Below are 12,587 nucleotides of genomic sequence, written 5' to 3' on the forward strand. Positions count from 1 at the left end.
ATATAATATAATATAATACAGAATTGTAGAATCATAGAATCATTAAGGTTGGAAAAGACCTCTAAGATCATTGAGTCCAGCCGTCAACCCAACACCCCCATATATATTATATATATATAAAACATATAATATCATGTATCGTATCATATCATATCGTATCTAGATGATCTTTAAGCTCCCTTCCAACCCAAACCATTCTATGATTCTGTAATACAATATCAACAACAACAATAACAATAAGATGATGATGATGATGATGATGATGATGATAGGGGGTGAGGGTGCTGGGGTCTGGCTGCAGCGAGGGGGACAGAGGGCACCCCCCCGCCGTCTCCCTCCCTGGCTGGCTGCAGCATGTCAGCACCCTGGGGAGGCCGCGGGGTGTTGGGGGACGGCAGCACCCCGCTGCAGGCAGCTGCCTGACCCAGGGCTCTGCCGCCTGCCTGCAAATGTGCCTTTGGTGCCGGGGTCTGTTCTAGCAAGTGAACGGGATGGAAGGAGGGATGGGAGAGAGGAAACAGCAGCGGGTCCGGCAGGGACCAGAGATCCCCCCTTTCCGCTGAGAGGCCACGCTCGCCGCGGGCCGCTGGAACGCCGAAGCGCGATGGTGCCTCGCCGACACCGAGGTGGTTGTCACTTCCTGCCCCGGCGCTGCCGCGGCCATGTACTGCGAAGCAGGAAGCCTGGGCACCGGCCTCCCTCCGCTTTTTGGCTACCCCTCGCTTCTCCCCGTCCTTCGGCATCGCCCCGCCGAGGCATGGGTGATCAAAAATCAGCCGGGGGGGGAATGATGCCAGCAGCTCCGCTGGCCCAGGGAGGCTCTGAAGAATGCCATTGCGTGGGAAGAGATTGCGGCCGACTTCCCTGCATTGAGCGCAATACCCCCAAGGATGTTGGGGGGGGGGGGGCAGGAACCCTTCCCACCCGCCTCCGCCCCTCTCCTGCTCGATAAGGGACTTGGAGAGCTCAAAAAACAAGCCTGAGTCCTGGCCCTGCGTGGCTGGGAGGGGAGGATGCTCTCCCTGGGATGAGGGGACCGGGAAGAAGTGATGGAGATGTCTGTGAAGGGGACAAGGGGACCGCAGAGGATGGGGAAAGTGAGGGGATAGAGCCAGGGAGATCCCAGTGGCCAAGGGAGCAGGTTGCAAAGCCTGGCTTATTTTTAGGGAGCACATCCTTCCTCCTACAGCACGTGGGAAAGAGCCTGGGACCCACTGCTGGAGCTGGGCACCCCAGGGCTTTGGCAGCCCCAAGCTTCCCCCGGGGCCTGGCGGGTTTGTTCAGCATCGGGGAGGTGGGGAACGGGCTCATCCTCACACAGCCCCCGAGCAGAGCGGTCCTGGGAGGAAATGAAACCAGCTTATGCTGCTGTTTGGACCAGAAATGCACCCACAGATGCAAGCCCAAACCCACCCACGCACGCATCAGTGCACCCACCCGGGCTTGCGCACGCATCAACACACTCGTGCACGCTCACGAGCACGGATGGGCATGCAAACATGCGTGCACGGTCTGTGCACGCACATGCCCAGTTGCACACCCAGCACGCACAAACCCAGCATCGCTGTTCTCTGCTCGGGGTAAAGGCGCAGCCCACCGGGCTGCCTGCAGCTCAGGGCCAGATGCTGCCTGCTCCTGCCTGCCCTCTCCCTGCCAGATCTCACCTGCTGGGACCGTGACACAGCCCCCCTGGCTGCCCGCGCCACTGCAGTGCAGACCCCCACCCGGGTGGGCTGCACCCTGGGGTGACACAGCCATGGACGGGGACCAGAGACCGAGGAGGAGCGGGGGTGAGACTCAGGTTTTTCTCTCTGGGTGTTTGCATCAGCGGGTGGGAATTTTGAGCAGATTTTTTGTGTGACAGTAACTAGAAGTCCAGAAAGACCCTTCCTTGCCCTGCCAGGTCCGGGAGTCCCCCCTCCCCGGGGCTGGGGAGCAGCACGGGGCTGGTGGGTCTCAGCTCTCGGATGAAAAGAGCAGACATGAACCTAACTTGGTGGGGAATCGTGCCCAGGCCCACGTTTTCCCAGTCCATCAGACCTAGGAATAGGGAAATACTCCAACAAATGCACAGCCACGAATGCTCAGAGCTGCTGTCGGCATTTTTTTCTCCTCTCTGAAGCCCCAAGACCATCAGCATCCCCAGGGATGGCTGGAAGGGTCATGCAGATGATGGTGGCTGAGGCTGGGCCGTGCAAGAGACCCAGAGGGGAATCCTCTGGTCGCAGCTTGCTGCAATGTCCCGGCTGGGGTTTTTCCCAGGAAGGGTCTTGGCTTGAGGGTGGGTGATCCCCTGGCTGGAAGGGAAAGATGGATTTGGCCAGGCCAGGAGGAGACGTGGATGCTTGCACCAGGAGAGGGGGCCCTTCAGCTGGTGGGAATCAATAGGAAAAGGGAAAATAATAGAAAGGAAAAAAAAAAATGCAACAGAGCATGTTGTGGCCAAGGAGGAGCCGAGAATAAAATCCGGACTGGGCGATATTCCTTTGCTTAAGGGAGCAAAGTATGGGCGATCACCCGCCCTGTCGATCTGCCTCTGCTCTGCATCCCCTGGCTGCTTTAGTCCCTCTTGGGCAACTGGTTTGGTGCCTCCAAGGGATTCAGGCAGCGCAGGCTGGATGAGAAGTGGTGGGCAGGGAAAGGGGAGGGTTGCTGCCTTGGATGTATTAGACAGCGGAGAATCTGCAGGCAGTGGCTGGGAACATCAGAGGAAAGCTGGCATAAAAGCTCCCAGTTCATTCGACCCTGGAGAATTCCCCTTGGAGCTGAAAAAACCCCAAAGGAAACCAGGTTTGGCTGGTTCTGCGGCTCCCAGAGCTACAGGGGCGATGGGGGATGTGGGATGCTCTGCAGGGGGGTTGGTCCCCTATAGATCCCCCTCCCCACATGTGCCTCCCCCCAAAAACCCCTCGCTCCTCTGTGCTCAGCAGCAAAAGGCACTCCTGGAGCTGGTGTGACAGATACCACGGGAGGGCGTTCATGTCCCAAACCCCAGCGAGAGGGGACAAAAATGCTTCGGAAACGCCAAAGTGAATTAGGATCCGGTCGTGCCCCCCCCCAGTGCTGGCAGCTGGCCCTGGATCTCGGGGGGCTTCTCCCCCCCCGTGCCAGCCCTGAAAACCCTCTTGGGTGCAGAGGGCAGGCTCATTTCAAAGCCTCTCCTGGGGAGCCCTCGTTTCCAGCATGGTTTTAATTAAAGCAGAAGGGGAGCGGGTTGGGGATGCTGCTTCTCGGTGGGTGGCTTTTCACCTCCAGCGTGGGATCAGGCTGGACCCCCCCTGCTCTGCCTGTGCCCCCCCCGGCGCCGGGGGGGTCAGCACCAGCCCTGTTTTACCTACCCTGATGGAGTTCAGGGAGCTTATTTTAGGGGCATGAGACCAGAGCAGTCAACTCGGACCCCTTATTATGGGGCCAATTAGTGGGGGGTCTATGGGGGGACATGAGAGCCCATCCCGCTGTGTGACCCCCCCCCAGATCTACCCTGCCACCGGCAGACGCAGCACCAGCTTTGGGGACATGGAGGTGACTGCCAGCCCTGGATGCATCCTGGCTGTCCAGCCTGGGTTTGAGGAGCACCCGAAATCCCACAGGCTTTGGGCTCACACTGCCAGTGCTTGCGGGACCTGGTGGCCCCCGCCTCCGTGGGGACATGTCTCCAGGGCTGCTCCCCATCTCCCCTCTCTTTTCCTTCCCCACATGGAAAATCCTTGCCCGTGGCCACGCCAGAGCAGGGGGACAACCGGGTTTGAAGCCATTCCCAGGAGCCTGGAGCTTTTCTCCGGCAGCGCTTTGCGTGCAGGGAGCGGTTATCTCTGCATCTCCATTGTTTCCTTCTTAACCCGGGGACAAACTCCATCCTTACCCGCTTTCATGTGCTCTGATTAACAGGCACCTTGTACCCCTAGTGACACGGGGCGATCGATCAGCCCAAACACTGTCTCCTTTCCAGAGGGAAGTTGGAGGTGAAGGGTGGGAGCCCTCACAGAACAGGGGCAGAGTCACTCACCAGGTTTAACCTGGCCAGCTCTGTCGTCTCGAGCTCTCCTCCATCCACAGGTCCAGCCTGGGTCGAGCAGAGGACCAGCATCTTCTCCAACCCACCGCAGAAGGAAACTTCACCAGAGGAAGGTCCCACCAGCTCTAGCACCCCAGAAGCTGCTCAGTCTTGGGGGCTGAGCAGAGATTTTCTCCCTCAAAAGGCAGAAACCAGGCGTCATCCCCGCTGCGAAGCGGCTGCTCCTGGGGTTCAAGGCACAGGGGAGCCCGGCTCTGTCCCAGAAGTGGAGCTGCGAGGAGAAAGGTGGCGTTTGGGGGTTTCCTTCTCCATGGGAAGGAGCTCCCAAGGCCTGACGGTGCAGCGGGGCAAGCAGGACACTGGGGCAAAGCCCACCACACTTAGAGCATCAACTGCCACCAGCTCAGAGGGAGGTGTCCCCAAAACCACTGGCAGAAAGAAAGCACCCGTGGCTCAGAAATACAGAGTTTAAGGTGTGATTCAGAGCTTTATTTTAAGCTCTAGGGCATCAAGAGATAATATTTTTGATGTCCAGGGACTGTCACCAGTGTTGGGGACAAGCAGCAAAAGGGAGACACCCAAGAGTTAATCCCCGTGGGGAGATGATTCCCAATAACAGATCTCACAGGAGAATAAACAAAGAGCCAAAGGAAAGAAGTTAGAAATACAGGATGCGCTTCTAATGAGGAGGGTCATTAAGTGGTGGAGCAACTCCCCTCTTCCCTCCATCCAGGAAGAAGAGCCACAAGTGGTTCCTCTAGCCCATTTTGGGGCTGGGCACAGGCTTTCCTGCCGGGGAGATGCCACCACCCCGAATGCCTGCACCAGGCAGGTGTTTCGGCCCGAGGGAGAAGGTGTGTGGCTGCCTGGACCTTTCCCGGCAGGAATGAGGGAACTGGGAGCGTCCCCCGCCTTCGGAAGCGGAGCTGGAGCCCAGCTGCCATGGCTGGTCTGCTGACTCATTTTAAAACCAACAATAAAAGCAATTGGCCGAGGGGTGATAAAAGCTCCCCTGGCTTATCACCACCCTGGTTCCAGTAATGAAATCACAGCACTTGCAAGCTACCTGGGAAGTAATTGGAGGGCTTAATTGCGGAAGATCGTTAGGGAAAAGACAAAGATAGGGGAGCTGGAGTCCCTTACCTACTGTGAGCAATTGGGGCTTTCATGACAATGATCGATGGATTTGTTTATCAGGAGGCAAGGGGGAAGAGGAGGAGGTGAAGAGCTGAGATCCTGCATCCCCGAAGGGAGCAGGGTGCCCCCGTCCCTTCCTCGCAGAGGGTCCCTGGGTGGGTGGGTGGATCTGGGGGTGCCGCTGGGCTCCAGAGCAAAGAGCAGTGCAGAGCTGGGGTACCTTGTTTGATGCTGGGGCCATGCTCGCTGCTCTCCTCCCTGCGTGCCGGGGGCTGCCAAGACACCTGGCAGAGAAAACACCTGGTGAAGGAGCCTGCTCAGCTTTGATGTTCCCACCGTATTGTCCAGGAGCAGGCAGGATGCCCGGGCTTGGGATCGGGGTGGCTGGGATTGAAGGGACAGTTTGATTGCAGCATGCCCAGCAAGAAAAGTGGGACCTCACCTGCGGTCACCGAACTGTTGAACGGGCTGGGATGTCCAAGGAGATGTGTGCATGCAGGGACATCAGACCAAGGTCTCAGAGGGTCCTCCTGCCTGTGCAAGCTGCCCGGAAGGGTCTTCTGCACCTGCATGGGATGTCTCCATGGGCATCAGGGGGAAGGAGAGATGCCAAATCAATATGGGGCTTTATAAAGTGGGGTGTTTTGCCTCCGACACCATGAAGAGAAGGGCTGTGTGGGGAAGGATAACCGCCTGCCCATTTCTCTCCCCTCGAGCCTCTTCCCTTCGCCTTCTCCATCCTGACACTGGGGTGACTTTTTCTCCCAGGTCTCTGGTCTCCAGACTGTATCCAATGGAGGCTGGCAGCGGTGTCCCCAGGAGAGGCAATCAGCCCTTGATAACTGTATCTCGGGGAGACCTTCCACCAGCAAGGGGCTGTTTCACCTCAGTAATGTTAATATTAATCTGCTTATCTGCCCTGGGGCTATAAAGCACTCATCTCCAAAGGGAAAAAAATTCCCACTGTTCTTTCTTTGTATCTGCCCTTGCTTATTGCGGGCCTTATCAGCAAACACAGCCAGCCTTCAGGGCAAGAGAGTCACGCAATGGCTCCAGCAAACGGGGCCTCTGGTCCCACACCAGCATCAGCACCGCGTGTTCCCACTGCAGCTGGAGTCACCGGGCCAAGTCCATGGGAGCTTCTCCACCCCACGGGGATGGTGTGACACACTGCTGCTGATCTGGTGCTCTTCTGAATCACCAAGTTAGGCACTGAGAGACCCAGATCCACGTCCAGGATCATCCCACCTTCCCCAGCAGTAGATGAATGCCAGCTTTGGGATGTCCCTTGTGGAAGGGTGGTTCATAACTCTATTGCCTTGACCTATGGCCCTTGTCATAGGTAGGGGAGATGTTATTTGGCTGATGGACTTCATGGGTTGTCCTACACCATCCTTCCACTTTTCTTCCAAGGCTTCTGATAGTCTGCAGCTCAAACCACGGTTTGGACCTCCCAGTCCTCACCCTTGCTTTTCCTGCAATATTGGGATTATGACATTGAGTGGTGAAGACGAAGCTGGTGTGACACAGAGTGAGGCTGCTCAGGCTGGTTCAGTGAAGTCAGGTGGGCCGAGGCTGTATCGTCTCAATGTTTCATCACAAATTGGTGACCGAGCAGGACCCGGACATACAGAGTTACTCCTTTTCATTCAGGCTTGTTTAGCGGGTCTGGACACCTCCCTGCTCTAGCCGGAATCTCCCTGAAGTCTTGGGCAATCGGCTTCCCCGTTTTCTTCTTGGAAGTTTTTGTGCAATGCATGATGAGTGATTGGTATTCAAACCTGAAAGGAGCTCTCATTGGTCAGGGTCTGGGGCTATGGCTGAGCAGATGCCACCCATGGGAACAGATTCAAGAGCAGTGCGTGTTGTACCGGATGGTTATACTTGTTCCTGTATCATTGCTTGCCAGGTACTGGGTTGGCTAAGATGTCTTTGCGTGCAAGTTGAAGAAAAGGAGGCATCTGGCTCTGCTGGCATGGGTTGACTGGCAGCCAATGTAAACTCTTGGGTTTGAGTTGGAGAAAGTCCTGTTCTCCTTCCCTGCCCCATTGTGAAAACACCCTTGCTCCAGCCCAGAATACCAGCAGCTTGACTTTCTCAATAGCAAGGGACTGTCTGTTGGGCTTGGTGGACCTTCTCACCCCAGGTGGACTGCAAAACTCGTGCCAGGTCCACGGTGGGACTGACAGCCATCACAGTCATGGTAAGACACAGCCATCACTGGCCCAGCATAGAAACACTTGGTGACTACAGTGACGGGAGGGGTAAAGGTGCTCTTCCTTGTGTCCTTCAGGGCCAGCAGGGTCTATGGTGGATGAGGCTTAAGGTGGCTGAAGTCCTCCAACACACTGGTCCCTCCAGGGAGGCTTTCCTCCAGCTCAGTCCATTTGAAGGACCCCTTTCATTTTTCTGAAGAAAGTAATCTGAGCAGCAGGAGAACCCCTGGTGCAAAGTTGTCTGATAGATTCTCCAAGAGGCACTAAAGTGCTTTGAGCTTCTCTATGGACAAAGATAAACCTCTCCTGAACGGGATCTTAGAATGACACGACAAGTCAGCTAGGCAATTGAAAACATAGTGTAGAAACAAGGGAACAGCTTATCCTTAGAGGACTTGGAGAAGTATTAGCGTTTTTCCAAGATTTCCAAGGGTTTTTTCCCTGCAGACACATCTACAGTGAAGGTAAATTTCAATCAGTGAAAATTTGTCCCCTGATTAGTCCAGAAATAGTGATACCGGCTGGACCTCAATAACATCATCCTCATCTCCAGCCAAGCTTTGGGGCATCACCTCAGCCAAGATCTTAAACATCGATGGAGGCCGTGGGAATACGGCACGGGTTGGCTGTCCTCCAGCTATCAAAGAGCGATTCTGAAAGAATACGGGCCAATGGTATTCAGATGGTCTGGTTTTGGGGACATTCCCTCTCCTTCTAGGAAAAGACAATTCGCACACCCCATAAAGTGCTTTGTGGTACTAAGACTAGATGTGACGGAATACCCGACATTTGATGGAATATCCAACACTAGAAATGCTGGAAAATGAAAAAGGCAAGAAATGCTACAAAGTGAACAAGATAAGACGGGAGTTTCAATGGCTTCAGTTTACTCTATCATCCCATGAAGTTGTTCCAGACCCAGCTGTGCTACAAGGACAGCCAGGTCTTTGCCCCCTGGCGATGGCTGGGCAATGGAGAAGCCCACTGCTCAGCTGATGCTCTTCATGAGGAAGCGCTGCTTGACCTGGAAGTGCTCACATCTTTTGTGCTTCAGGGACAGTCCATAGAGCGGCGTCATGTCCACTTTCTTGCCGTCGCAGACACTGAACTCCAGCTGCTGGAGCAAGGTGGACAGGAAAAGGAAGACCTGCCACCTGGCAATGGGTTCCCCAATGCACTTCCTTTTCCCCAGGCCGAAAACCAGCACCTTCTCCCCATCCACTTTGTTCACTTCGGTCCCTTCAGCATTGAGGAAACGCTCCGGGTTGAAGGTCAGTGGATCCTTCCAAAGTTTCCTGGAAGGGAAAACATCAGATGCTGAGATGGTGTCTGGAAGGTGGTAGCTCAGAGGGATCAGGGGGAGCTGCCAGTAAGAATATCCCTGAATTTAGTAGGTACCTCACCTGCTCCCTTTTCTCTTAAAGCAGGTTGACCCCACGTCTGCCCAGGAAGAAGACTGTGCAGGAAGGGGCCTGCATGTCACTGCAGGAGGCTTTCTGCCTCTGAAGGTACTTACTCGTCATGATTCACTTGCCACTGATTGACAAAGACGCAGCGGTCCTTTGGGATGTAGTAGCCATTCAGCACCGTGTCCCTGGTCGTGCTGGAGAGAGAAACGACTGTGAGAGTCTGGGAAGCAAAAAGGCTCTTCTGCATCCTCAGGGGACTATTAGTTTGCTCCCGATGCTGCTGAAGTAAGGAGGCAGCCCAAAGAGATGGCTTTATGAGGGGCAGTTGCATTGTCCGTGAGCTGGATTGGGCCAACCCCTACCTGAGCTGGGTGGAGTATCTTCAACGAAGTCAGCAGAAGGCAAGGATTGCTCTTTGGGAGCCCCCACATTGCCCTGCACAAGAGCTGTGAGCTCCCCGTGTCCATGATGAAGCCATCATTCTACAAGTCGGTGCTAAGCTCCCTGCCTCTCACCACACCGCTGGCGGCGTGGCCGTAACGAGATGCCTCAAGTCCACCTTGTCCCTCCACCTCCTTTGCCACCTCAGCACTTGCCTGTGCGGGATGGTGAAGGGCAGGAAGGAGGAGTGCCTGAACATCTCCAGGATAAAGGCTTCTGTGTAGGGCAGCGTGCCTCGGTCCGACAGCCTCGGTCTCCTCTCCCGGCCGATGGTCTGGTCTGCGGGAGGTCGAGAGGAGGGAGCGGGTTGGGGTCAGCCCTCGCCAGAGAGGTTTTGGCCTCGGAGGAAGCAGGCTCATGGACTCACCTAGTTCTTCCTGGATCTTCTTCTGGACGTTGGGGAACGTCACGAGATACAAGAGGCTCCAGGACAGGCCAGTTGTCACGGTGTCAAAGCCTGGTCAAAGAGAAAAGCGTGCAGATGAGGTCTGTACAACGTGCAGGGCAAGTGCCTTGGCTTGCTGCCTAACCATCAGGTGGATGGCTAAGAAGGCAGAGGACATCCTGGGCACACAGTAAGACCTGGGTTTCTATCCTGTCGGAGAAAACTTTGCTAAAATATTCTGCTCTCATTCATCCTGATTCACCCTTGGGTCATGTCAGGTTTGTATCACTTCCCAGGAATCGGGGGAGTTTCCACAGAGTAACTCGAAGATGAATCAGTCAATAGACATCTCTCTCAACCAGGAAAAGCCACCCTGGCTTGCGAAGCTTGACTGAGCTATAAGCTGTGCCCTTCGCTTTTCCCTGAAGCCTCCGTCCAGAGCTAATGTCCCATGCTGCTCTCTAGGGGTATCCCTGGAAGGTCCAGGAAGAGCAGCAAGCAGGAGAATGAGTGCTTAGACCTAAACTGGCTGCCTGGTGTTGGACAAAGATGGGTCAGACAGAGCTGTAACACGAGGAGCCTGAGCAAATCTGCAGTAGCTGAGGGACCGGTGGGAAAAGATACCTGCTCCAAAGAGGTCGTTCACGAGGTTGACGATCTTGTCCTTGGGGATCTGCGTGGCAGTATTTGCTTCCACTTTTTTCTGCAGGCACTGCTGAATGAGGGAGTCAGTGATGTCTCGGATATTGTTCTAAGAGGAAGAGAAGACAAGTCATGGCAGCAGCACCAGCAGAGGAAGGGGTGTTACCCAGCAACAACCTGATGCTGGGGGAGCCCAGGGTCATACGAGCTCTGGAGAACATAATCTTTTAAGCCCCATGGTCCCTACTGCTTTTGCAACCTATGAAAACCAGGAGATGGTTCTCCAGGGAACCTGTGGCACAGATCAGATGTTCAACCAACAAACTGGCCCTATCACACAGGGCCGTGGAGGAGAAGGAGGACTGCAGTGCTGGACTGCACGTGGGGAGACTACAGATGAGTGAGACTACAGCTGGACTTGCTAAATGCAGCGAGAACATAGATGTCCATTGATGCTTGGCTGCAAGAAGAAAAACAACTCGCTAATAGAGGGGGGCAGAGAGCGGGGTGCAGATGAAGGTCCTGCAAGCTCTTACCTTGTCATAGGTCTTGTAGTGCTCTTTGATAATCTTCTGTAGGAAATGGAGGAATCGCTTGTTGAAATCTTTAAATAAACTCATGGAGCGGCTGGGAAGATACTGGAGCACGGGGATGAAGTCAGCGGGGTTGCCAGCAGCAGTCACGTCACCAAACTGTTCACTTACATTCACTATATTGAGCAGCTCTTGGTCGTTGTGGTCGTAACGCTTGCCAAAGCACATGGCGCAGATGACGTTGGCCACAGAGACCACCAGGTACCGGTAAGGGTCAAAGCTCTTCTCCTCATCCATCAGCTGCAGGAACTTGGTGACCAGGTAGTCGGCCTCTTTGGAGACGTGCTCCTCCAAGAGGCAGGTGGAAGAGGAGGTGGGGCTGGGGGCGATGGAGAAGGTCTTCAGGGCATTTTGGGCCAGCTTTCTGCGGGCTTTCCACACCTCCCCTGAGTCGGGGCTGAAGCCCAGGCTCTGGCCATCCGCAACGTGGCGGAAGCTGTAGAAGTCAGGGCGCCCCATGAAGTCTTCTCCTTGCTTCACCAATGCTTGCCTGATGGTGTCCAGCCCGCTCAGCACCAGGACGGGCCGGGTGCCGATCCTGACCTCCATCACATCCCCATACTTCTGGCTCAGCCTGGTCAGGGCCAGGTGCGTGTCCTTCCTCAGCTCCAGCACGTTGCCGAGGATGGGGTAGCCTCTGGGTCCTGGGGGGCTCTTCAGCCCCTTGGGCACATGCTGCCGGAGGGACTGGATGAGCAGGAAGACCAGGCAGAAGACGGCAGCCACGAGGAGGACCTCGGTGGCCGACACTTGGCTTCCCACCAGCGACATCGCAGCCTTCATCACTGCTGGCACGTAGGAACCCTAAGGGAGTTAACGAGAAGCGTGGCAAAGAGCCAGGATTAGCAAGAGGTTGAGTCCCGCAGATGTTCCTCGTGGTGAGAAAGGACACCAAGTGCCCTTAAACAGTTCAGGGTGATGGAACTGCCTGTGCAGCACCTTGGGGCTTTCAAGGGACAAAAGTTGGAGACCTATAAACACATCCATCGCTTACGGGGGACCCCGGCCCCCCTGAAGCCTCTGAGGTCACCCCTTCCCCTGCAGAATACCCCAGCACCCGCTGGCACAGCCATGGCTCCTGCCCGGGGGACACAGTCTGTGTGCAACAAGGCACAGAAAACTGCAGCTCAGAAAAGCACAGGGAGGCAGGAGGAGAGGAACAGCAACTCCTCAATGAAGCTGGCCCCGTGTCCGCCAAATCTGTGAGGATTTATAGCCGGGAGGCTGGATCTGCTGGGTGGCCACCGGTCATGGGGACACGGGGAGCGGGGCTGCCATGGGGCTGGGAGGGGAGAGGGAGGGGAGAGCCTGGTGCATGAAGTTCTCCTTCAGACCCAAATAAGACCTTCCTGGTCCTATATCCATGTTCGAAACCACACACACACACACACACACGCGTTGTCTCCTACCCGCAGGTCCTTACTGCCCGTGGCTCCCAGCAAAGATAGGCAGAGGGGGTCTGGCAGCTGCCTGCCCTGGGCGGGCAGCGGGGATCCTCTTCTGCTGCCTGGACCTTCTTCTCCTGCCGCCTGGACCTTCTTCTCCTGCCGCCTGGAAGGCCACGGCTTTATATGCGCTCGCCTCGTCGCTCGGCTGGGTGCTTATCTCGGAGGGGTCACGGCACAAAACCGCTGCGGAGTAGCTACCCATTAACAAACGGGGCCGAGCCTGGCTGGAGCCAGCCCAAGAAGCCAGGGAAGATATTTCCTCAGCTCCTACAGGCTCTGGGGGATGAATGGTCATTTCTCC

General features: G+C 55.7%; 1 protein-coding gene across 1 annotated transcript; it reads right to left on the reverse strand.

Annotated features, from left to right (window-relative positions):
• Positions 1 to 8,218: 8,218 nt before the first annotated feature.
• On the reverse strand, positions 8,219 to 11,636 carry LOC142086865 (cytochrome P450 1A5-like). The gene is made up of 6 exons (XM_075160514.1): positions 10,782 to 11,636; positions 10,228 to 10,354; positions 9,586 to 9,675; positions 9,374 to 9,497; positions 8,885 to 8,971; positions 8,219 to 8,663 (listed from the first exon to the last, which is right to left on the reverse strand). Exons 1-6 carry the CDS (start codon positions 11,619 to 11,621, stop codon positions 8,357 to 8,359), a joined length of 1,575 nt encoding a protein of 524 aa, XP_075016615.1. The 5' UTR covers positions 11,622 to 11,636; the 3' UTR covers positions 8,219 to 8,356.
• Between the last annotated feature and the right edge of the window lie 951 nt (positions 11,637 to 12,587).

Source organism: Calonectris borealis, chromosome 11 (genome assembly GCF_964195595.1).
Source record: "Calonectris borealis chromosome 11, bCalBor7.hap1.2, whole genome shotgun sequence".
NCBI classification, from domain to species: Eukaryota; Metazoa; Chordata; class Aves; order Procellariiformes; family Procellariidae; genus Calonectris; species Calonectris borealis.

Bases quoted from the DNA above. Each gene is read 5' to 3' on its own strand.
- LOC142086865 (XM_075160514.1), bottom strand. From the start codon at position 11,621: ATGAAGGCTGCGATGTCGCTGGTGGGAAGCCAAGTGTCGGCCACCGAG. The intron at 8,972-9,373 runs GCAAGTGCTGAG...TTCTCTCTCCAG, and splicing joins CCCTTCACCATCCCGCACAG to CACGACCAGGGACACGGTGC. The intron at 8,664-8,884 runs GTAAGTACCTTC...TTTCCCTTCCAG, and splicing joins TGGCAAGTGAATCATGACGA to GAAACTTTGGAAGGATCCAC.